The sequence below is a fragment of the Artibeus jamaicensis genome, unplaced genomic scaffold, assembly GCF_021234435.1.
Source record: "Artibeus jamaicensis isolate MK-2021 breed Jamaican fruit bat unplaced genomic scaffold, CSHL_Jam_final contig_3126, whole genome shotgun sequence".
Taxonomy (NCBI): Eukaryota; Metazoa; Chordata; class Mammalia; order Chiroptera; family Phyllostomidae; genus Artibeus; species Artibeus jamaicensis.
The window spans coordinates 6,757,968-6,783,653 of NW_026521723.1; the positions used below are offsets into that span (position 1 = coordinate 6,757,968).

A 25,686-nucleotide genomic window follows, 5' to 3' on the forward strand; every position below is an offset into this window, starting at 1 on the left:
AGACATCACAGACTTGAGGCAAGGAAGCCCCAAGGCAGCTTCAGGCACTGTTCCAACTGGTGCATTTAGTTGGAGTCTCTCTTCCTGTTGGGTTGTCTTAAGAGGTGCACCTACCTTCTGGGCCTAACCACAGAATTCCTGCATTTTTACCTGAATCATTCTTACTGAGTCTGGTTTTCCCTGCAGCCAAAGCCAACTACTGAACACCCTTATTATTTCTGGATTTGTGTTTTATGTAACGGCTGGGATGGGGGTGTCCTTGTTTCTTCTCATTTCATCCTCTGCACTGTTCTTATTCTAACAAGGAGATGTCTGCACCTAAATTTCCAGGCCTGAGGCCACCTCTCTCCCATGTATATTCTTCATATATCCCAAATGATATAGGAGAGCATCTACTTTGCCCATATTCCAAGGTCCTGTTCAGGTAATCTAATAGAAGACTGAGGCTCCTATTCTGCTCACCTGTTATCCTATTTCAGGACCCAAGCTCAACCTCTTATGACTGTTCCGCAGCTGGGCCCTTTCCTCTTCAACTGATGTCTCAGGTGCTCAGAACTACCTGAGGTCTGGCATTCGGCTTTCCAGCAGCTTTCTCTGTTCCTGTGTTCTACCTAATTCTTGATGGATCCTTTGAATTTCTCTGTTGTCCTTTGGTCCCTACATGAACCTGAGACTTCTGTTCCTTTGAGCTCTTGGTCTGCGGGCATCCAGGCCTGCTTCACACAACCTGTCACCCTGCTAATGCATGGCAGCTGAGCAAAAAGTTCTCCGGCCAATGGATTGAGAAAAAGCTCTGTTAAATGATTGGTCAGGATTCTTCTCTGTAGGATTTACCAAGCCTTTAATGTGCTTGCATTCACAATGGTGAGAATAATATGTTGAAAGAACATTTGTTTTTCAAAAATATCCTAAAGACCTAGTGTTATATAGAACATGTTTTGGAAATGCTTTTAATATATATATATATATATATATGATTAGATGAGGGAATCTCCATGGTCTCTTTTAGTTTTACAGATTCTGATTTAATGATTCACATGAAATGTTTTTGGAGATAGTGACTGAAGTAGAAAAGTCTGTTAGTGTTTAGTCAGCTCTGTCCAAAGAATAAAGAAACCCTGCATTTTGGGTACTAAGGAGTTGTTTTCGGTAATGAAGCAAGGCAAAAGCAGAAGACTAGCATTTCTTTATTTATTCAATCATTGTGAGAATATTTATTGAGAACTACAGCATGCCACGCATTTTTCTGGAGGCTGGAACTTTAATGGTGGATAAGATTAATACTCTTCCTGCTCTCAAGAATCTTAGAGAAATCAGCTGGAGCAAAATATCCTGCAAGCCATCTGATAGCTTTGCCCTGAGTTTGTGCATTGCCTCATTTTTTATTTCCCCTCAGTCTCCTTTTATAATGAACTGGATTCAAGTTTGCCATTCTTCTATAATTAAAGAAAATGAGTGGACTACATAAGCAAATATGCATATTGGCATACAACATGCAGCAGATAAATACATGCACAGAAATACATACAAAGCATATGTGTAGATAAAGAGACAATCTTTATCTAATGTTAAAAATAAAATGCTACCATTGATATATGTGTGAGTTGTTCAGAGCATTGTTCAGAACACCTGTATTAAAATAACCAGGGAAAATGCAGGTTCCTGGGCTCCACTCCAAATATTCTGATTTAGAGGATCTGAGGGATATGCATGTTGAATTAATACCGCATAAGATACTTATGCTCACTAACATTTAACACTTTTCACTATTGAGACTCCAAGGTGGGGACTGAGAGCTGGAGCTCGCTGCCAAATGGACCTGGATGGATCAGAGCACCCACGTGGGCTGAGGTGAGGGCTGGCGGGAAGGGAGGCACCCATTCTCCTAGTGCAACAATGTCAAGAAGGTGCCCAGCATACAAAGTTTCAAAAAGTGCTAATTCTCCTTCTGCCATGCCTCAGAGAAACCCCAGCTGACAGCTGAGCACACCTGGGGCTTCTCACTGTTTCCTTCCCAGTTCAGCAGAGTTTATTGTGTTTCCATGTAAATTCTTCAGGGAGGATATCGCTGGATTCTTTCCAGAAAGATTGGAGACCTAATTTATAGATCTAATTTATAACTTGATTTTATTGTTTATTTTTTTAAATTAGGTTTAGGTGTTGATAAAAAGTCAAAGATCAGGGTACAGAGGATTGTGGGATTTTCTCACGTTACACAAAAATTAAAAGCCTACTAGTTTCAGATCAAAAGTCTAGAAACCTCCATCACCACATTTCCTGTTTGCAACTGAACAAAGAACACACAAAAGATTTTAAGAAACAGAAAAGAGAAAAAACTGAGGTAGAGACAAAGACAAGTTTTACTGTCATTCTTCTTCTAACAAAGCAAAATTACTCAGAAACAAAAGTTTGTGAGAGCATTTGTAAAACAGGCGTTTGCCTTATGGCTACATAAGGAGTTCTTGAGAAAAGAAGTATGCCGGGTAAGTAGAATTTTTAATTTTTTTTCTTTTGTTCCTATGCCTAAAATTTCACTCAATAACTTCAAGTCTACTGCAAAGACACTTAAGATTTGGAAAGTAAATTAGTTTATACATTATTTTTAAAATGTGAGATAGCCTTGAACATAATTAGAACACATTTGGAAATCTATTAATCAGTATAAACGACTATTTTAAAAGAAAAAAATTGGGAAGTGATTTACAATATAAAGCTAGTTGAAGCTATTCAGTGTTTTTTCTTTAATCACTATGACATGTAAAGGAATTGTTATTTTTAAAGGAACTTTCATTGACCATACACATTCCTCTTCAGTGTTGTTCAGTTACAAAGCAGGCTAGGAGTAACTGCATTCTAATTCTTTAGAGTCTGGGAACTAGACCATCTCCCGAGGCTGGTGGGGGTTCCATTGCCTGTGCAATGGACTGTAGCAGTTGACTTCATGTTGACTGGCTGTGTCTCTCCCATTGATGGTTCATTCTTCTTTCATTGTTTAATGTACTTTTTATTTTGTTAGTGAATGGGTTTTTTGTGGTAAGAGAAAATGCATATTTATTGAGGAGAACTGAGAAGTATATATGAAAAAGGAAAAATTATTGAGTTACCATCTCATAATAAAATTCAAGATAGTACATTGTATTTCCTCCCAATTTTTGGTTCAATACATTCTACATGGTTTGTTTTTCAAAACCGAAATAATAATGCACATAAAATAATAATCCAACTTTTTTACCAACATTATAACATAACTATTTCCTTTTTTATAACTCCTACCTAATTATTTTACATGAATGTACAAAATAACATCTATTGGGTTAAATATAGTTTACTTAGTTAATTATTTTTTTGTTGAGCATTTATGTTGTATCTAGTTTTTCTTTTTTATATTTTAAATGACAGAAAGATGAGCATCTCTATAGCTCATCTGCTAAGGATTATTTTTTAGGAAGGATTTCTAGAATTGGAATTACTGAGTAAGAGGCTGTGAACATTTTAAATCTCATTATTATCAAATCACTTTTCCAAGAGTGATGCTAATTCACTCTCTTCCTAGCAGTGTTTCTCCTTAACAGGCTGATCTAATTTTTTAAAAAAGAAATCTTTTCTAATAAAAGCACAACAGGCTAACCAATTGTTTACTAAGCATTACTTTGATTATAATGAGGTTGAACATTTTTGCATGGGTTTTAAAACTGTTTATAATTCTATCACTTGTAAATTGTCTGATTATATCCTTTGCTTAATTGTTCTGCTTAGAGGACTTAACATTTATGAGTATGAACTATGTATTAAGATATTGTATCTTATAATTTCTGTGAATTTGCATCAGTGTTTTGTTTGCTGGATTTTACAATCAATTGATTGGGTTAATCACATGGGAGCGTAAGTTGACATGCACAGTCTTCATGCCGCTCCTCCTTTTCCAGGGTTCATAGATCAGCAAAGAACAACAAAAAAATGTGTTCCAGTTTTGCTAGTGTCCTGCAGGAAATGAATACAGCAACACTAGGAACAACTGCCATGAGCTAATGGTGATGGGGAACTCAGGAAAGCCAAAGTCAGTGAATATGACAGTCAACTCTTTCCAGTATTAATTAATTATAATTTTATAAGTGAAATGGTAATATCCCCTCCATGGCATTTTATAATCTAGTTTTCCCTTCAGGTGTAATAAGGGAACTCCTCCATTGTCGATTAAGATCTACAATTTCACAAAAGAGAGAAAAATATAAAGTATTCATGGTGAAGCATCATAGATCTTAAAACAAAACAAAAACCTTAATGTGAAAAAAGACGACAGTCTCATTTTGTTTGTTACATTGAGATGGGTGAAGTAAAAAAGAAAATGTTTGAACACAACGGGTTAAATTCCTAGTTAATTAAAACTAGGTATGAAAAGAAAACCCCAAATCTTTCCTTCTCTCCCACCCATGTGCCTCTGGTCACTGCATCAATCCATGTGCGGCATCATAATTCCTGCTGTGTTTCTGCAGTCACACAAAGTCAATATTAGCTGAGCCGAGTGGAGAAAACAACTCCTTTGGGCTACCATTAATTTCGTTTAAACAATGACTCCCACTGTAGTTACACTGCTGTTTTTCTAAAACAGAATTTTCATTGTCTTTATTCAGTTTGCTTTTCCCTTGGGCCTCAATCGCCTTTTTGAGAAAAATGAAAGCCTTTCTTTTTAGAAACCAGGTAGCTGGTTTCTAAAAGGAAAGGCTTCTGAAAGGCTGCAGGTAGCTGGGACTGATTTATGAATCATCTTTCAAATTCAGCTGTTCTCTAAAATAAAGGTAGGTTACAGATCATGTTTGATTCTTTAACTTAGATAGTTTGGCAGTGGTTTTAAGGAAAGTTAACTCAGGAAAAATTGTCACTTAAAGGTCACAGATGAGAAATAAATGTCCACAAATTGCTAATTAATAATAAGTATTGTAGATCACTTTTCCAGGCATTTGAAATTTCATTTAATTTTGTCAGCATTCCCGAATTAAAAAGAAGAGAGAAAAATGAACAGACCTTCTTAAGACATTAAAAAAACATAGTAGTGAAAGAAATTTGTTAGATGAACGTTTTCACACACCCATGCCGTCATCCGAGGGCCTCACCAAGGTGCTGATCCAATAGGAAACAATAGGTATGGACATGGAAGGGACAGCTAAATGCAGATGAAGAGAGATTCGCCTAAAGCAGGGATTTTTGCCGTTACTTTCATCCCAGCAGGATTTCTAAAGTTTACCAGCTACAGTTAAAGTTTAATTATGAAAGTGACTACAGGAATGACAACATACTGTCTTAAGATCTACCCTCCACTTCACACACATCCGTATGCTTTCCTCGATTAAATTTGGTAAGTATCGGTTAAGGGCATTCACGATGTGCTTAAAGGATGCACGCTGACATGACAGCAAGTCTGTGACTACACTCACTACTCCCTTTCTCCATGTTGTTTGACAAAGACATTGCAATGGGCTGTATGGCTATTGTCCCTTTCTCCTTTGTGGCCTCTCTTGGACATACACCACTCACTTCTCAAACAGCCCTCTGTGTATGATAGACATTTAAGGTTGACAGGTTTTAATTTTTCCATGAAAAACATTCTCTTATTCACTTGAAAGCCTGGGACTGGATTTGAGAACCCCTCCCGGTGCTCCTACCATTCTAATGACTTCTAGTGATGGGTCACGGGGGTGGACAGTCATGGTGGGCTGTCTGGGCAGTGACAATGTGCCACATTCAGAGAGTCATGAATGTGCCTGGTTAGCCACCAATCCATCAGCACAGTAAGAAAACTCATGGGGTTGCTATATCTGAACTTTTTCTTTGAATTTTCTGGGGTGCCTAAAATAAATACACATACACATTCATGGAATGCAAAGAAGGGTCAGTCACTTCTCTGACAGAGTTCATGAGGCAAGAAGAGAAACCATCAAGAAAAGTCATAACCTATATACTATAAACTCATACACTTGTCTCAGTTACAGAACCCCTGAAGGAGAAACAATTAAGGCATTATATGTATTGCTTTTCTATTGTTAACTTGTTTAAGTAAAGGCTCCTGTAAGAATCAAACCTGCAAGCAGAAAGACGTTACATTTGCTCAGCTGAGTTTCCGTCCAGAGCACATGTCACTGTGAATTTTAAATACAGTGCCTACCAAGTACTATTGGTTTTAAGGGAGTCAGAGTTCTTGTAATTAAACCTATCTCCATTAGCCTCTGGCAGTTGAAAGCTAATAAACTTAAATCATGGCTTTCCTGGTTGTCATTGCCTCACTAATGACTTCTTGTGGCCTTTGGCTTTTTAACAGTGTAAATAGCTAAATTCACATTATGTGGGAGTTCTTTTTAAATTGATAAAAGCTATACAAATGAAAGTAATTATAATTAATGAATAAAGATACTAAAGATTAAATTTGTTAGGCAGGAATTTTTGAGCACTTTGTGCATTCAGTATTATAACAGGCACTGTCTCTGCTGAATAGATACCCACACAATCTAGAAATATTCATATTGCACATGGGAAATAACTGGGTACAGGAAAGATGAAGTGGTGTGTGTGTGTGTGTGTGTGTGTGTGAACATTTACACAAATCTCCTGTTCAAGTTGAATATCTTCACCATGTAGCTACTCAATATCTTCTCATCTCTGTGTGTTTTGCTTTGTTTTCCAAAATGGGGGGGGGCTATTTATTGTTGGCAATCAAAGATTATGTAGGATATCAAGAACGTCATGAAATACAAAGCTTCTAAATAAAAATCCTCCTATGTAAAACTCAAATCACATTATAAAGGGAAAAAAATCTTGAGGGGAAAAAAGAGTTCAATATTCATATGAACTCTTAACATTAGAGGAAAACTGGAGACCATGCTGAACCAACTTTACACATTAGAAGTTAGCCTATGGTTTAAATTGGTTATGTGAAACAAATTTACTGTTATAGTAAAGAACAGTGAATGATAAAACACAGCCCAAGAGGAATGTACATTGTGGTCCCATGTTTTTGCCTTAGTGTTGCTGACATTTCATGAAAAGTATAAGGTCTTTCCTTAAAGCTTTCACATGAAATATAGGCTTGTGAGACTAATTTAGCTGTTTGTTTATAGCTGAGAGGGAAGTGTCTTCTTGCTGCAATTGATGAACTAATACAACTTTTTCAGGGCTTCCTTTAATTAAAAAGGTAAAAGAGAAACTTATAATCAAAATATAATTTTGTGCAAATGATATATAATGTATAGCTAAAAAAATCAGTGTATTTTAAAAATAAGATTAGGGCTTTCTCCTTACTGCCTCGAAGCATATATTTTTAATACTGTGCTGTATTTTATTTACCCAAACCACAACTATTTATTGAGTATGTATTAAATACTAGATGTGAAAAATGGAGAAAAAAACACTAAGTAGAAAGGAGTATGATTTTGTTCTCTCAGGAATGATACATTCTAGAGGTTTATTATTATTTTCTATGTATTTATTTAATCTTTTACCCCTCCTCCAGAAAGAGGGGTATTGGAAATGCAGAGAACAGTATAAAAGATAACCAAATAAATCAATGCAAAGAGAAATTAAGGAGCAAGGGATACAACTAGTTCACAAAAATGAGTATCATATAATCCCTGAGAATTATAATAGATTGTATTAAACAATACAGAAATACAGACACATAATCAATCACAACATGCACATAGACTATAAGCATAAAAATGTTGCAGGTTTTGAGGAGATCCCAGCTTCTTACACCTGAAATTACCTAATGATGTATCAAACAATATCTTCTAGTCCATAACATCCCCATAATTAATAAATTCAATGGTAAGTTTCACATAGTTGCACCCTGGCTGGTGTGGCTGAATGGACTGAGTGCCAGCCTGAGAAAACAAGGGTCGCCAGTTCGATTCCCAGTCAGGACACATGCCTGGGTTGTGGGCCAGGTCCCAGTAGGGGGCATGCAAGAAGCAACCACATGTTGATGTTTCCCTCCCTCTCTTTCTCCCTCCTTTCCCCCCTCTCTAAAAAGAAATAGATAAAATCTTTTAAAAAAGAAAGTATGTTTCCATATAGTTGGTTCTTTTCCTTAAAATGAGATTTATTTTGTCCTGATAACAGACAGAAAATATAGAAAATGAAAGGGAAAAAAAGAGTAGCAGAGAGTTTTAATTTTTATTTTCTTCCCACAACCCAAAGATTGGGTCTCAGCTACCATTTTAAGGCTGATGATCAGCTGAGATGGAAGAAAGTTTGATATTCTCTTACAACTCAGGAATATAACTGGGGTGTTTCCCGGTACAGAAAGTCACTGAAGCCCATTCTACCTCTATCCACAGGTAGATAAAGGAAGAAGTTAGAGGTAAGGTCAAAATTTCCTTCCAAAATCAGTTCTCCATCTTTTCAGTATGTGTGTGAGTGAATGGTCAAGGTTACAAAGCATATGTCCTAGAGAGTTGATGTCATAATTTCTAGAATGGACTATTTCTAAAGCAAGGTTACAAATCACTCAATTTGGCTGAAGGTAAACTATGAAGACATTTATTAAATGTTTGATTCTATAGGAATTTTAAGCAATGCAGCTTTCTGGTTAACTCCACAGTAATGAATTAGTTGTGAAACGTGTCCTTAGGCAGGTTCTACTACACTGTGCTGTACTATACCGTACCATGATTTATAATCACTAGGCTGAAAGGAGAGGGACATCTGCCGAAAGCAGTCATTCTTTCCTTAATAATAGCTAGAAAGAACAACTATTTCACAACTGGCTTTAGAAAGGTAAAAGCATGTTATCAGCATATAAGAAAAGTCTATTTTTCAGTTCTCACAGTTGAAGGATGTACACTTAACAAGTAAAAATAAACATAGTAGGTCCTTAAGGTAAATGTTGAAAAGAAGAGATTGAAAGCACATCCCATTTTAAGCTTCTTAAAATTATGACATGGTCTGTGAGGAGATTCTTTCTGCTCACCCTGGCACAGGTTATCACCATCCCAATTTTATGCAAATGAGTATTTCCGAGGGTTGTGATTGGGTTCATACTAGTGGTATTTCCTAATTTTCTTTTACAGAAATTGTACTCACTCTACTACAACTCCCCGATGACTTTTAAAAAAGAAAATAAAATCTCTTATTTATAATGGTAACTACTCCCATAAATGTAGTCAGATAGCCAGCTGTTAGCACCAACATTCTTGTATTATGCTTCCTAAGAAACAAACTAATTCTCAGTAGGGTTTTTTGTAAACACTGATTCACAGAAGAGAGAATTAGGATTTGTTGATGAGAAGTTTCGCCAGAGCCACAGAGGCCAAATGCGTTCCTCTTCTCTCACAGGTTCTATTTCTCAGCTTCTGGGAGGAAGGTCCTTTCTCAATAGCACTATAGACAAATGTAATAGAATCTTCATCATGTCTTTCTCAGGTTGTAGATGTTTCTAGACCTCACACTTGGTCAAAACTCTTCTGTCAGCTCATCATTACATAACCCTTCTTTACTCCTCTTTTCGTTTATTTAGTCAGTTGACACATGTTTAGCGAGCACCTACTTTGGGCTGAACAGGTTGCAGAAATGATGGTAGGAGTCTAACTAGTAGTAAGATAATAATAAAAAGAAAAACAATAGATAATATTATTGAGCATTAACTATTAGTGAGAAACACTAAGCTCCAAATCTCATCACATATTTTAATTCATTGAATTCCCATAAAAATAGGTACAATGAAGAAATGAGGCATGAAGATGAAGATAAATATGACAATCTTTCTGTCTCTTGGGAACTTGAGAGACTTCTGGGGACAGATTTTTGTATATAAATGATTAGGTCAATACTTGTGGAAACATAGAGGGATGTACAGGATGTCACTGGGGGGCAGGCAGCAGTGAGTGAATGCTTCAGAGAGAAGGTAGACTTGAAGGATGGTTAGGAATAGACGAGGTGAGAGGTACTTCAGACTAAGGAACAAATGCACAGAGACATGAAGAAACAAAATGGTGAATATGGTATCTATTGAAAATTGCAAATGCTTCAGAATGACTAGAACACAGTGTATTATTGGGTGGGTATAGCTGGCAAGTCCTAAAATACTTGCAATTTTTTAAAAGATTTTATTTATTTATCTTCAGAGGGGAAGGGAAGGAGAGAAGGAGAGAAATATCAATGTATGGTTGCCTCTCATAAGTCCCCTGCTGGGCACTGGCCTGCAACCCAGGCATATGCCCTGACTGGGAATCGAACCGCGATCATGTGGTTCACAGGCCCATGCTCAATCCACTGAACTACACAGGGCAGGGCGAATACTTGCAATTTAAAGAAACCTAAAATAACATCTTGTAGAAATATATCATGGCGAGGAAAGAAAGTGGAATGTCCTGTATATTTAGGGCAGAAACAGGAACAGGCCCCTTCTTTTGAAAGACCTATATCATAGACTTCAGCAAGAAGACAAGGAGACAACTTTCTCCAGAAGTCACGGAGCAGTGGAATGTATGAGGACAGTGTGTGGAAGGAGAGAGCTAGATCCTGAGTGGTAGCTGACGTAGTGTGGATTAAACAAGAGCGATAAATGTAATGTCAGGGCCAGTTGGACTAATGTGAAAGAGGGCAGACTGACCTGAGAACGGTTAGCTTGGTATTGTGTTTTAAAACCGTGAACATCAAGATAACAAATTCCTTTAAAATGTGTATATCCTTTGACCCAGCAATTCCTCTTCAGGAATTTTTACCTAAAAAACCCAAGATGAGTATACAGCTTTGGCTAAAGATATTCATCACAACATTGTTTATATAACCAAAAATTAGAAGCAACTTAAATATCTTACAATAAGGGATTGTTTAAATAAACTATGGGAAACCGCTGCAGTGGAATGCAGAGTTGCTGAAGGAAATGAAAGAATCTTTTGAGAGAGGAAAAGAAAATAACCGTACAGTCTGTATAATTGAGTCCTATATCTCTGTCTACAATAATTTATACACAGAGAATCATAAGTTTGGAAATAAACAAACTGCACAGTGATCATCTCTGGATAATAAGATTGGGGTTGATTCTTACCTTTGTGGTTTTGCTTCTCTGAGTTTACTAATTGTTGTGCAACATTCAACATGGATGATGTAACAGTTAAAGTTAATTTATTTAAATTTCCCCAAATATAATGACTTTAGAGAGTGAATGAATACACTCTACTTTGGCTTCCTGAGTAACCTGAAATATTTTTTCTGTTTTTCAATAGAAAAATATAGTGTGTACCCTCATACTGCTTTAAAATGTGAAAGGACTTAGGATTGTAACTAGACTGTGGTTCCATGACATATACAAGAAAAAAATCTTTAATAATAAAAATCATTAATTTAATGATAGAAATCAGAAATTAATATTTTTGTAAAATTGTTAGCAATGAGGGAAACTGAGACCCATCTGACAAGTGAGACAGCTTGCTGGCTCCATTTTCCATAATTATGTTAAAGCAACCACCTGAGAGAGATTATTACCAGTGGGATCTGGGGATCAATTGCTCCCTGAAAGAGTGCTTTAAAAATTCCCTTTGTCACAGCAAGTCTATTCTCAGGAACCTCTTCTACAAATAGTCCATGTATGCATAAAATGTTTAATGGAGTGTTCTGTATTTTGCTTATAGGAAAAAAACATCTTAAAACATCAGAATGTTCCTCTTAAAGAAATAAGTAGATGAATTATAGCAAATGCTTTGGGATTCTATGCAAATGCTAAAATTAACGTATTAGCATGGTAAATATCCCCCCAAATACAGTGGTAATCTTTTTAAAAAGCCAATTAGTTTAATATCAGTGTCCCATTTATGTATTAATAAAGGAACTTACATGTTATTTTACATCCTGGTATTGCTAGAATTTTTAATTTACATTCAGAAGTCATGTGTGACCTTTTCAAAATATATAATTAAACATAAATAGCAAATAAATAATTCTAGGAATATATGCAGTATCATACAATACCTAGCATTATTATATTTAAAAGTTAATAAATATTTTGTTATAGAATCCTCATAAATATTTATAGGATTATGTTCCTAGTGAATAAATTAGTCCCCTCTAAACCTTAGTGTTTTTAAACAAATTAATTGGTAGTGCTATTAAGGAAGATAAAAGGCTATTCAAGTCATCTCAATTGTTTTTTACTTTATGTAATATAAAAAAATTAAAGAAAAGAAATTCACACATTTTCCTACCATTTTCACTTAATTTTTCTTTATTAATTCTTGACATTTTTTTATAAATCATATATTTTATGTCCAGCATTGCAGAGTAGGAGGCAGAAAATCATCCCAATTTATTGTGCAACATACAGTATCTTGATCATCTAACTGACACAGTACAGAATTAGAGAGGAGATAGCAAACCTTAGTAGGCAGATTTTCTGGTGTTATAAGAAGCACAGACTAGTTCAAACAAAAGCAATGTATATAAGAATGTGACATGCAAATTATATGCACATGTACATCTATGTCAAATACATAGATATACTTTTTGTATTTAATCGTCTGTATGCTTAGAGAGCAGGCAGACAACAGTGTGGTGATTGCTGAGGTGGAGGGAGGTTGAGGAAGGTGTGGGAGGGACAAATGATGATGGACAGAGACTGGACTTGAAGTGGTGAACACAATATAGGCACAGATGATGTGATGCAGAATTTTGTACCTGAAACCTGTATAAATTTGTTAACCAGTGTCACCCCAGTGAACTCAATAAAAATAAAATAAATGAATGAGTGAATAAATACTAATAAATAAATAAAGCCAACCAAAATAGACAGGACCATTGAGGCAGTTCGGCAACCACGGCAAGGACAACAGGTATTCAAAGAAAACGATTAGCCATTCATCATCACCAAGCCCGTATTATGTTAAAAGGATTTATCTAAGAAATTGAAGAAAATCAAAAACTGTGATCAGTAAAATGACAACAAACTCACAACTATCAACAACTGAACCTAAAAAAAAACAACGATGAGAACAAATACTAAGCAAACAACTAGAATAGGAACAGAATCGGAGAAATGGACATCACATGGAGGAATTTCAGTGGGGAGGGGAAGGGAAAGAATAGGGAGGAAAGGCACAGAAAATTAAAAGCATAATTGGTAGGCATAAAATAGACAAGGAGAGGTTAAGAATAGTATAGGAAACAGAGAATTGAAAGAACTTATGTGTACAACCCATGGACATGAACTAAGGGGAGGGAATGCTGGAGGGTTGGCGGGTGCAGGGCAGAGGGGGGACAAAGGGGAGAAAATTGAGAAAACTGTAATAGCATAATCAATAAAATATACTTAAAAAAGAAAATAATTAGCCATTCAAATGTCAAATCTGAGATAAAGATTATTAGTAAAATAGAGCAGCACAAAGAACATTTGAGTTTAGGTATTTTTTATTGGATTATTTAAAGACAAACTAGGGAAGGAAAATTAATTTTCCTCCTGTTAAGGTTTTGCTTGTGCTGTTTATTGTGTTTAATGCCAGATTTTTTTAAAGAGCTTAAAATGGTTTTGTATTTTGGATAGTCACAGAGAGTTGGGATTGGAAGGTACACAACAATCTCTGCTGTAGCTATTTACATATTGCGGTTCATGAATATCTAATTATGGGTTTATACATTTTTCCCCTTCCCTGCCCCCAACTAAACAGAGAGTTCCTCGAGAGCAAGATGCTGTTTCCTTTATCTTTGGTTCCTAACATGGGGCACAGCTTCTGGCACAGAAGAGATGTCCAATTAGTACTGGTTGAACCCATAAATATACAGTATTATAGAATCACAAGTTACTCTTCTGGGGTCAGCATTCACATGGATATATGACTACTAAGATAATTAACCTAATTACATATATGTATATTGCAATCTAAAAGCTGGTTATGATATTAGATTCATATATATTAGGTTAATATACATAATTAGGCTAACATGTAATATATACATATGGTTATATATTATATAAAAATAATTTTGTATATAGTAAGTTATGTAATTTATGTGTAATATATATTGTATATATAAAATCAAGCTAATTATCTTAGTAGTCACTTATATCTGTATAAAGATTGCCATAAATAATCAATGGCAACTAATAGGCAATTGTATCCCACAGAAACCCTTTTATGGCTTAGGAATGAAAAAAGAAGCCTTCACAGAAGAGAAAGGGAAACAATGAATTATCCATTATCCATTCATGGGGATTTAAATAATATGAGAAAAGCTCTTTATGGCCAGTGTTGACAAAACTGGGTTTCTATGGTTCCAGAATCATTGATTTATCCCAACACACAGTATCTTACACTACTGGGAATAACAGAAGGAAGTAGTTTTGCACAAATAATGAAAGCAAATAGTCTAAGGATGAAAGACTACAAATAGTCTAATAGTTTAATTATAGCAGAGTATTATCTGAGTAATTTGGGTATTCTTGATTTTGAACCAAAGATTTTATGATCAGTCAGTCACCAGTTGTTAAATTTTAGTAGCCAGACTAAAAATGTTTTCTTTGTCATTAACACTAAGAATGCTTCTTTTTGCTCATGTTGAATGTAGGGACTTTTACCAATACCCATTTAGAAAGCTGTAAGAAGTCTTTGACTTTCAATGTTAATTAATTTCTTGACAGAGGATTTATCCTTTTTTGTGAATGAATTCAATAGTTTTAATTGTGTAATCTAGTTCAAAAAAATAGGTAAGCAGCTACTATATACATATTTGAGTTGATAGCACATTTTATTTTATTTATTTTTATTTTTCATTTACAGTTGATACTAAGTTTTATTTTATATTAATTTCAGATGTACAGCATAGCAATTAGATCTCTATCTGGTTTATGAAGTGTTTTCCCCAATAAGTCCAGTACTTATACTAAGGGTATGTTTGTTTTGTTTCACAGCAAACTCTGGATGCCAGTTTTATGTGTGGGCAATTCTAGTCTCCTTGATTTTAGCTTTGGTTATATCACTGATCTTCAACATTTCCCACTATCTGGAAAAGCAGCGACAAGGTAAGACATGAGAAATAGCCAGAGGGGGCTTGCTAGAGTTGAGACGGATTCACTGGAAAACAGTGGCAGACAATTTTATAAAATGTTATTCAACAGGATATTTTTATCTGTAGAAAATCTATTTGATACATTTTTTACCCTACGGGTTTTCTTAATTTAAGAATATAATCACATTAGAAATGTAAAAGCTTCCCAGTCTTAACTTTATCTTTGCCTTAAGTGATAGAGTTGAAAGAGCTTGTTTTGATAAAACATATTTTTTCTCTTCCAGTGGAATGACCTATAAAATTAGCCTATTCTGGTGCAGCCATAAAGATTCTCTCAGATGTGTGATGAGAAAATTGAAGGCTAGCTCTTTAAGTTTCCACACAAGCCTACTCAAACTTCTTGGCATCAGTCAGAACCTCTAAAATACAGATGGCTCATTGGCACAAAAAAGAAACTGAAAAAGCAATAGAATGAACCATGCGCTTGTTTTTAAACACTCCCAGGAGCAAGGAGGGAAGGTTAAGGGGACCTGTCACTGTCTGCTTTTCTTTTCAATAAGCAGGGCAGCAGTTTTAACCATAAATTTTACCCTCTTTTACATTATTGAAATCATGCAATGCTCAGCAAAAGCACAATCTTTGCACATTGTAGGCATTCAATATATGTGCAATGAATGCATGAATGGTTGGATGGATGGATGGAAAATGAATGATGGATGAATAGATAGAAAAATGAAAGTTCTCATTAGTAAATGAGTGGATCAAAAAACTGTGGTACATTTACATGATGGAATACTACACAGCAGAGAGAAAGAAGGAGTTCCTACCCTTCACATCAGCATGGATGGAACTAGAGAGCATTATGCTGAGTGAAATAAACCAGTAGGTGAAAGACAAATACCTTATGATTTCACCTTTAACTGGAACCTAATCAACAAAACAAACAAGCAAGCAAAATAGAACCAAAGACATTGGAAATAAAGAACAAACTGACAGTGACCAGAGGGGAGGGAGGAGGAGGGTCAAAGGGTAAAGAAGGGGAAGGGTCAAGTCAAGGAACATGTATAAAGGACCCATGGTCAAGGACAACAGTGTAGGGACTCAATGAGAGGAAGGGCAGGGCAAGGGAGAGCAATGGGGGATATTGGAACAACGGTAATAGAACAATAAAAGAAAAGAACAAATATGAAAGTTCAACAGTCTTTGGGAGGGATCTTAATATTCTAGAACCAAAAAAAAAAAATAGGGGCAGAGCATTTAGGTGGTAATTAACAAATTGAAAAGAAAATACATAACAGATGAAAAGTTATTAAAATGAAGTTAACTGAACTAAGTTAGATACATGTAACCAGGAAAAGTTGCATACAACTAATTTAAAACAATGGTCAGATTCTGGGGTGAGTCCTTGGTTCTCAGGGGTGTCTTCTTCAGTGCTCACAATGGTGACATAAAATGTGAAGAGGAAGGCATCATTGCTATGTGGGTTTGAAAACAAATGAGAGGCACTAGAAAAGTGGCATAGGTGATGTCACACATCTATTTAATAGCAAAATCACGGGTAAGTGCTCAGTTTTTCTAATTCTCTGTCCAAAACAGCTTCTACCAGTGCATGCTGCTTTTGCGTTGCTGACCAAATGTCCTTGGCCAGGAACCCAACACTCTTCTAGGTTCTCTATTATACCATTTCTACGCCTCAGAGAAAAGTTCAGGCAAGCAGCACTTTTTCACTAGTAATGACTTCAGCGATTACTTTTATAATAAAATATTTTTGAAAGTTTGTATCAGATGTGCAATTGACCCATCATCAGATAACTTCTCGGAAAGGTTTCCTTACTATGCAGAAAAAAAAATGAGCCAAGAGCAGTACCTTTCTTTATATAATCACTTAAAATGAATATATTTTAAATGTTAATTAAAATATTTTATGAAGGCAGAAAATATTTTCACCTGAGTTAGAAAGGTGAGTTGAACCACAGAGGTGAAGTAATTTAAGGTGGAAACCAGGACAACAGTAAGCATCTGGACAATACTCAGTCTTCCACTGATTCTAGTGATAATCCTGTGGAGATTCATGTGGGGTCGAGAAACAAGTGGGTTTTCCGATTCTCATTTTTATAGTTTGTACTTTGAAATTTATTTATGCATATCTATACCATTTTTTCATCATACAAACTGCTTTGGAGAATTGTTTACTTGAATGGTCAGTAGATCACTGCTAAAAACAGTAGCAGGCTTTTATTATTTTTTTAAAACAGATTTTTTTTTGCAATTGTACAAACCCTTACTGCCTCTGGCTTACCATAAATGAACCTATTGCCTGGAGGCAGTATAGAGGGAAATAACTTTTTTTATGTTGTTCAGCTACAGCTGTCCAAATTTTTTATACATGTTCCTTGGTTAGACCTTTTTTAAAAACAGAGAATAACAAATTACATTCATTGATGTATTTTTAAAAATCTATTTTAGTTCTTTCAATATTTTTTAACATCATGGTTTTTGAAGTCAACCTGGCATTGAATTAAAACTCTGCTTTTAAGATTTACCTGGGAGATTTTATACAAGTAGTATGAATTCCCTGAGTTTCAGTTTCCTTACATACAAAATGTTGTAAATGTCATAAGACTATAGGGTTCATGTATATAACTGTATTAACAAAGTAGTCCCCCTTAGTAATGGGGGACATGTTCCAGACCCCTGGCGGATACCCAAAACTATGGCCAGTACCAAACCCTATACATACTATGTGTTTTCACATATGTATATACATATGAAAAAGTTTCATTTTTATATTAAGCACTGTAGAAGATTAACAATAGGAGCTAACAATAAATTAGAAAAATCTCAATAAAATAAGGGTTACTTAAACACAAGCACTGTGACACCATGACAGTTGATCTGCTAACTGAGAGGGCTACTAAGTGACTGATGGGCAGGGAGTGTACACAAGGTGGATGGGCTGGACAAGGCGGCGATTCACTGATTCACGGCCCAGTGGGAGTAGTGGGACAGATTGAGATTCAGTCATGCTGCTTAGAATAGCATGCAATTTAAAATGTATGAATTGTTTATTCTGGGGTTTTCTATTTAATATTTTCGAACCACAGTTGACTGTAGGTAACTGAAACCACAGATAAGGAGGGACTACTCTACCTGAGCACAGTGGTAGGGACCTAGTTGGTCAGTCCTGGACAGTGTACAGCCCACGTCATCATCTGGGTGACCCTGGTGCTTCCTACCCTCATCCCAAAAACATTTGTTAAGAACTCACTATGGTCCATTCGTTTACTGACAGGCACCTAAGTTGCTTCCAGCTCTTGGCTATTGTAAATTGTGCTGCTATGAACATTGTAGTGCATAGGTTCTTTGAAATTGATGTTTTGGGGTTCTTAGGATATAATCCTAGCAGTGGAATTGCTGGATCAAAAGGCAGGTTGATTTTTATTTTTCTGAGAAAATTCCATACCGTTTTTCATAATGGTTGTACCAGTCTGCAATCCCACCAACAGTGAACCCTTTTCCCCACGACCTAGGTCCCCTTTTCCCCACAACCTCTCCAACATTTGTTGTTGGTTGCTTTATTTATGATATCCATTCTGACTGGTGTAAAGTGGTATCTCCTTGTGGTTTTAATTTGCATCTCTGGTAGCTAGCAATATTGAGCATTTCTTCATGTGTCTCTGGATCTGTTGTATGTACATATACACAATGGAATTCTATGCAGCAGAGAGAAAGAAGGAACTACTACCCTTTGCAACAACATGGATGGAACTGGAAAGCATTATGCTGAGTGAAATAAGCCAGGGGTTGAAAGACAAATACCATATGATCTCACCTTTAATAGGAAGCTAAACAACAAAACAGACAAGCAAGCAAAATAAAAACAAATACACTGAAATAGAGAACAGGGGGACAGTGATCAGAAAGGAGAGGGGAGGGAATTTAAGGGGAAAAATGAGAGGGATTTAGATGAACAAGTATAAAGGACACAGGGATGATAACTAAGGGGGGCAGAAATGGGGAGCATGGGGGAGGGGTGGGCTGGAATGGGAGAAATAAACAGAAAACTGTACTTGAAAAATAACTAAATAAAAATTTAAAAAAATAAAAGTATAAATAGGAAAAAAAAGAACTCACTATGGCAACATTATCCCATTTAATGTTAATGTCCGTCATCTGAGTGAACATTAGTTCCTCTGGCTTCTTCTCTGCTCCCCCCATTCCTTCACCCTCCAGGCCCTCTCCAGCTCCCACCTCATGTCTTGTCCCCATCTCTATTTTACTAACACGATTGTACAATCACCTGAATTTTAGCAATAATGGTTGTGTTCATTTAAGTCACACACAGGTTCATTTTAGAGAGTTTTCTGTAATCTTTCATGGAATTGGTTCTAAATATTAATCTATTGCAAATTATTTTATTTGAGATGCCATGTATCCTCCTCAGGTGGTGCACACAACCCTGGGTCTTGCACTTCATTAGTGTGCAAACCTAAGATTAGCCTTGGAGCAATGTTTATTTATCCTGAAAGAATGCCCTTCCTTCCTGTCCTCTCCACTTTTTCTGCCTGTGGCCCCTTCCCACCTCCCTAACATCTCCCCATATCTTTCCCCAAGTATTAGTAATAATTGCCTTCCTTTCTATTACATGAGCAAATAGCACTATCTTTCTTTCTCAACCAGAGATTCCAGGTGGATTTGGGATTAGCTCTGCAGACAAACTTGCTTCCTGTTTCTCGAAGATTCCTCCTTGCTTTGTTTCTGCTAGACAGATAAACTAGAAGAGATTCCATCCTACTAAACCAGCTTTTCTGCCGCTTGGTCTGGGAATGCAGTACCCCTGTATCTGGCCTCATACAACTGTATATTTTTGCATCTTTGTGCTATTCTTTGTGGTTAAGAAACTTGCAAGATATGACTCCACCTTGGCAAACAGTCAGTGGGTAAGTTGACTGTTTAGGTATTAAATAGCTTACAAAAGACAACCTCTATCCCATCAACAAGGTAATATCTTCACATTCAATCAGATAGGCAAGATAAGCCTCTCCTTGACGTTTTCTGTAGCAGTGCTAGGTAGAAGCTTTGAAATGCAGTTCTTCCTCCCCTCCAAAAATAAATCTTTCATTTTTATGTGATTCTTGGTCCAAATCTATTCTTTAGGAAGGTTATGTTTATTTCTTATTTCTTCTGATAGGATTGCATTCATTTTTTCTCCTTTAAAGCTGTATGTGTGTGTGTGTGTATTCTTTATCCAGCTTTTCTTCTCTGTTTTGAGAAGGATAAAGCAAGTATATGATTTGCTCATACATCAAAGTCTTATCAGTATCTCTCCTATTCACTAGAAAATTATGGCACATTTTTCACATTAAAAATGTATCAAATCTTTTTTTATTATGGCATTTCAGCCATGTGCTGTTGTTTCTTGTTGTTATGTAGTGTGCATGGAAGGGCGAACCCTATAAAAGGGAAAACATAAAAGCAGCTGTTTGCTCACACCCTCTCAACCATGAATCAGAAACAAAGGTTTGTACCTGAATCACAGGAGAGGGTTATGAAAACTCACCCAGCTCTTCTCATACAGAGTCTTGCAAATATAACTGCTTTACCGCTAAATAAGAACTGTTTTTTTGTTTTACTGATAATTATTGAAGTGATTAAGTAGCTTTTAAATCATTCCAGTTATATGTAAATATACTTTGCAAGCCCTCATGTAAGAGCAAGACCTTTTCAGGAGCCTGGGCTTGCCGACCTTTCTCCTTAGCTGAAACCTTTACATTTTTTTATTACTACCAGCCTTTTTAAGGAGATCATATTCTATTACACTTCACATAGAAAGTATTGTAAAACTGAAGCTACACTTGTCCCAGGAGTCCAACTCCAGGTGACACATATAAGCTTTAAGAGTGGCCTGGAACAGAGCGGTATCCTTGAACTCTTCTTTATAATTCCCCTCTTTAGGGTGCTTCTTCAAAATGGTTGGTCTTGCAATATAATTTTTTTACCTGTTAGTTATTTTTTTCTTCACATTGTTTTAGTTCATTTCCTTTTACCTACACATTACATTAGTATATTGCATCCTTTGCATAATTGCTTCCACTTTTTTCCTCACGAAGCTTTTTGGTCTAAACTCCTTTGCTATTCTTTCGGGACAATATGTCCAACCACATTTCCGTTCTACAGGGTAATCTTTTCACCCATCACACCAGGGTACTTTCCAGGCACTGGCATTCACACTCCAACCACCGCCATGGAAAACACACACTGTTCTTTAAAAATCTTTGTTTGGGGGAATATTTCTACTCCATAGTTATTTTTACTTATTCTAAGTAATGCCACTCTTTATTTTTGTTTTGACTTCTTTATTTTTTATCTTTTCTTTCAATTCAATATTCAGTTGGTGACCATGCCTCTGCCAAAGGTGAGATTTGGTTATTTCATTCTAAGTCAAGCTTTACTTATGAATATTTTATCACCAAAATAGCATCGTACTTATATTCATTGTTTTCAGCTAATCCATTTAATGAAGTAACTTCCCAATTGAAATCAGCACAATTAAATTGTGGTTTGTTATGTGATATGCATTTAGAATGTATAGTATTAAAAATTAACTTTGTCATTTTCTATGAGGTTTTTACAAAAATTGTTTTATTTATTGTCTACATCTATTTGCCTGATGTAGGCATTATTATCCTTACTTATGGGTAAACCAAGAACAAAGTTTTGAAGTGATTTGCATGTTGCCACATGGCAAATACATCAAAGAACTAATGCTTAAATCCAAAGTCTTCTTATTTCTCACCCTGAATTTGTTCCATGACACATCAGGCTATTCTTGTATATGATATGCACTTTAATTCTAGACAAACCTGAATAATTATTGATTACCTGAGTGTAAACATTTCTGCCATATCAAAAAAACCCCACATGTTTTCTATTTTCCCCTTTACATTTTTTTTGGTCTTTATTAACTAATTTTTATTCTTATGCTTATTGAAGTTGTTTACATTTCTCACTCTGCCATTGCAACAGCAGACATCTCTCTGCTTCTCCCTAGGTCTACATGCTTTCATATTCACAGGACTAATCTGAAGTTAGTTGAAAACAACTGCATTTTTATTATGCAGCTTTTGCTAGGTAGGGCATTTCCTGCTGGCTGGCAGAAGAGAATTTTAGATATACCCCAGTGGATTACATTCATCATTTTTGGTCCCATGGCTGCTCTGTGTGTATGTTTTGCAAAAACTTCCTGCTTTCGGTCCTTCACAGAATTATTCCAAACGCATTGCCCTGTGACATGCCCCTTGTATCCCTCCGATGTGAGGATTTTGAGGTTGTTCCAATAATGCTTCTCTAACAATTAATGATCTCTCTGGAGAATAACTTAATTTTGTTGCATGTAAATCTTCCTAAAAATAATCTCTGTAGTGTTTGATGATTCGTTCAATTATTTGGAAATGTCTGTGCTAGTTCTTTACCAGTACACAGAGTTTTCCACATGTTAAGGCTGAAAGTCCTGTGTTTGGTCGAGACATAGATAATACTGGGGTTCACTTTTATGCAAGTAACTTCTGCAAAATTTTTACTTTATTTTAATGCCAGGTCAAATAATACCTAATCAAAATAAATTAAATATAATATTATGTACATCCATCTAGTTCAACATCAAAGAAAAGTTATTAATGAACAGATAAGACACACTTCTTCATAATACTGGTTTTATTATAGCTGTACTCTGAATTTGCCTTAATTTCCCTCAATAGTTCCTTATAAATCTACTGTCTTTCACTTAAAAATGTCTGGAAACTATTTTTTTCATTTTGAATACACATATTTAATTTAAAGTACAAATATTTCCTTTCACTTGCCTTTGAACCAGTCCCTGGGTTACCTTCTTTGAGTTGGCACGGAATCTGTTCACGGTTTTGCAGCCCTACACACCACTCACCAGTCCTGTTGCTGCAGCACCCAGACTGTTTCTTTAAAAGCCGTTTTGCTGTTTTTTCAAACATTAAATTTATTGAGGTGACAGTGGTTAATAAGACCATATGAGTTTCAAGTTTATTTCTACATATTCTTTTTTTTGGGTTGCAATTACAAAATAAATTGGTTTTTTTTATCATTTCTTTTTCTGAAGTTTAATTGTTAGTATACAGGAAAGGAGTGGATTTTTGTACACTGACTTGGTATTTTGAAACTTAACTGTATTTGTTTATTGTTTCTAGTAACAATAAACAAATAGATTTTTGATGGAGTATTCAGGAAAGTGTCATTTGCAAAAAAGTGATATTTTGCTTCTTCATCCTTAATTTGGATGCCTGTTATTTCTTTCTCTTGCCTGACCGCTCTGGCCAGGACTTCCAGAACCATATTAAATAAGAGCAGTGAGAGTAGACATTCTTATATGTTTTTAGAGAAAAAGCTTCCAGTTTTTTGCCATTGAATATGATATTACCTGGGGGTTTATCATATATGGCCCTTATTATGTTGAGGTATTTTTTTCCATACCCATTTTATTGTGTGTTTTAAACATAAATGAATGTTGTATCTTATCTAATGTTTTTTCTGCTCCTATTGATAAGATCATATGATTTTATCCTTTGTTTTAATGTGGTGTGTTACATTGATTCATTTATGTTTGTTAAACCCTCCTTGTGCTCCCGGAATGAAGCCTAGTCAGTCATGATGTATTATTTTATTTTTTTAATGTATTGTTGTATTTTATTTGCTAGTATTTTGATTAGGATTTTTGCTATATTAACAAGAGATATTGGTCTGTAGTCTGTGTGAGTGTGTATGTGTGTGTTATCCTTGCCAGGTTTTGATATCAGGGTTATTTATGTTGGCCTCATAAAATATGTTAGAAAGTATTGCTTTTTCTTTAGTTTTTTTGGAAGTTTGAGAAGGATGGGTATCAAATCTTCTTTGAATGTTGGGTAGAATTCGATAGTGAAGCCATCTGGTCCTGGACTTTTACTTTTGGGGATTTTTTGATGGTTGTTTCAATTTCTTCATTTTTGATTTGTCCATTTAGATTTTCCAGTTCTTCATGATTCATTCTAGGAAGGCTATATACTTCTAGGAACTTCTCCATTTCTTCTAGGTTTTTTAATTTATTGGTGTATAGTCTTTCATGGTATTTTAGTATAATCCTTTGTATTATCTGTAATATCTGTGGTAACTTCTCATTTTTCACTTCTGATTTTGTTTATATGAGCGTTTTGTTTTCTTTAGTGATTTTAACCAGGGGTTTGTCAGTTTTAAATCTTTTCAAAAAGCTGGCTCCTTGTTACATTAATTTTTTGTATAGTATTTTCATTCTCTGTTTCATTCAGTTCTGCTCTAATTTTTATTATTTCCTTCCTTATGCTGCCCTGTGTTTCACTCCCAAATTGCCAACAGACACAGGCTATGATTGGCCCAAATTAGAGACAATCATTATCTCTCGTTCAAATAGTGGTGATCAAACGGTTTGATTAAAGATATTAACTGACATTGAGGCTAAGTTCCCCCTCACAACCCTTTCTAGGGGATTTAACAAATATATGTCAAAACTTCTTTTAATTTGTCTATTTTGAATATCTTTCAGGTAAAATATACAGGTACACTGAAGACTACATTCCCAGGTATGTAGAAAATGAGTTACATATTGTGATTCCCAATTAATAAGAGAAAGAAACAAATGTTATGTTGCTGATAGGTTTGGCTCAGGGATATTGTATTTGGATTAAAAATAAAATGAGAAGTGAGTTTAATTACTTTTACTCCCATCTGAAAATTAAAAACTATAGCATTATTTTCTGCCCTAGTTACTTACTTCTCCTGAGTAAGTGAAAGAGCTGGGTGAAGAACAGAATGGGACTCCAGCCTGTTATCTCTAGAATTGTCATCAATTTCAAGGAAAAATAGCCTACATTATGATTCAGATTATATTGAACCATGCATTCATACACACACACACACACACACACACACACACACACACACACACATATATATAATTATGTGGCTCTTAAGAACGGAGAGTGAAAAGAAATCCAGCAATACCTAATAAAATTTAAGATGCTTTAAGATGTTTACATGCTTGCATTGATTAGGATGCTTTGTGATATGTTGTTTCTAAGGATAATGTCATCCACCACAGAAATGTGACAAATCGACTCTAAAATAATATGCAGTTATAGGTATCTTACTCTCTTTAATACCAGCTCAATAGCTAGTTAGAGAGAAATTGTATAGTATGATGCTTCTTCTTCTCCTTTTTTTTTTTTTTACAAAAGGTTTGTGGTGTGAATCATAGTGAAGAGTTTCATTTTCTTAGACAGTATCTTCTGACCCCAATGTTTCATTAGAATGGAGATTTCTCTTTTGGATGAAAAAGTCTAAATACAGAGAATTGCACTGAGGACTCTTCAAGACCTTCGTGAAATGGTAGACTGATAGACTTAAAGGTCTTTCAAAAGCACAGAGCTTTCTCAGTCAGTAGGATAAGATTTTTTTAAATTTATGATGTAGATTAATTTATTTAATTTTCTTTTTTTATTGTTGTCAGTCAGTAGGATAAGATTATAAGTCTCCGAAGGGTCTGTTGTTTTCTTCTCCACATGGGCATGTCTCTGGCAGATCCCGGCTCTGGGCTGTAGGCAGTCCACCCACAGAACTTGTTTTTCTGAGTGCTCTTTGCCTTGGATTCTGTAACATAATATT

At 35.5% G+C, this 25,686-nt stretch overlaps 1 protein-coding gene across 2 annotated transcripts in view; it reads left to right on the forward strand.

Annotated features, from left to right (window-relative positions):
• Window positions 1-2,264: 2,264 nt before the first annotated feature.
• Window positions 2,265-25,686, forward strand: part of LOC119051921 (T-cell receptor-associated transmembrane adapter 1) — a 33,089-nt gene continuing 9,667 nt past the window's right edge. The window contains exons 1-3 of one of the 2 annotated variants that reach the window (XM_037148886.2): window positions 2,265-2,483; window positions 14,888-14,998; window positions 24,569-24,605. In XM_037148886.2, coding sequence (XP_037004781.2) covers window positions 2,477-2,483; window positions 14,888-14,998; window positions 24,569-24,605 — 155 coding nt within the window. In that variant the 5' untranslated portion in view covers window positions 2,265-2,476. Of the gene's footprint in view, window positions 2,484-5,188; window positions 5,354-14,887; window positions 14,999-24,568; window positions 24,606-25,686 lie in introns of those variants that run through there. The other variant, XM_037148885.2, reaches the window with a different exon arrangement.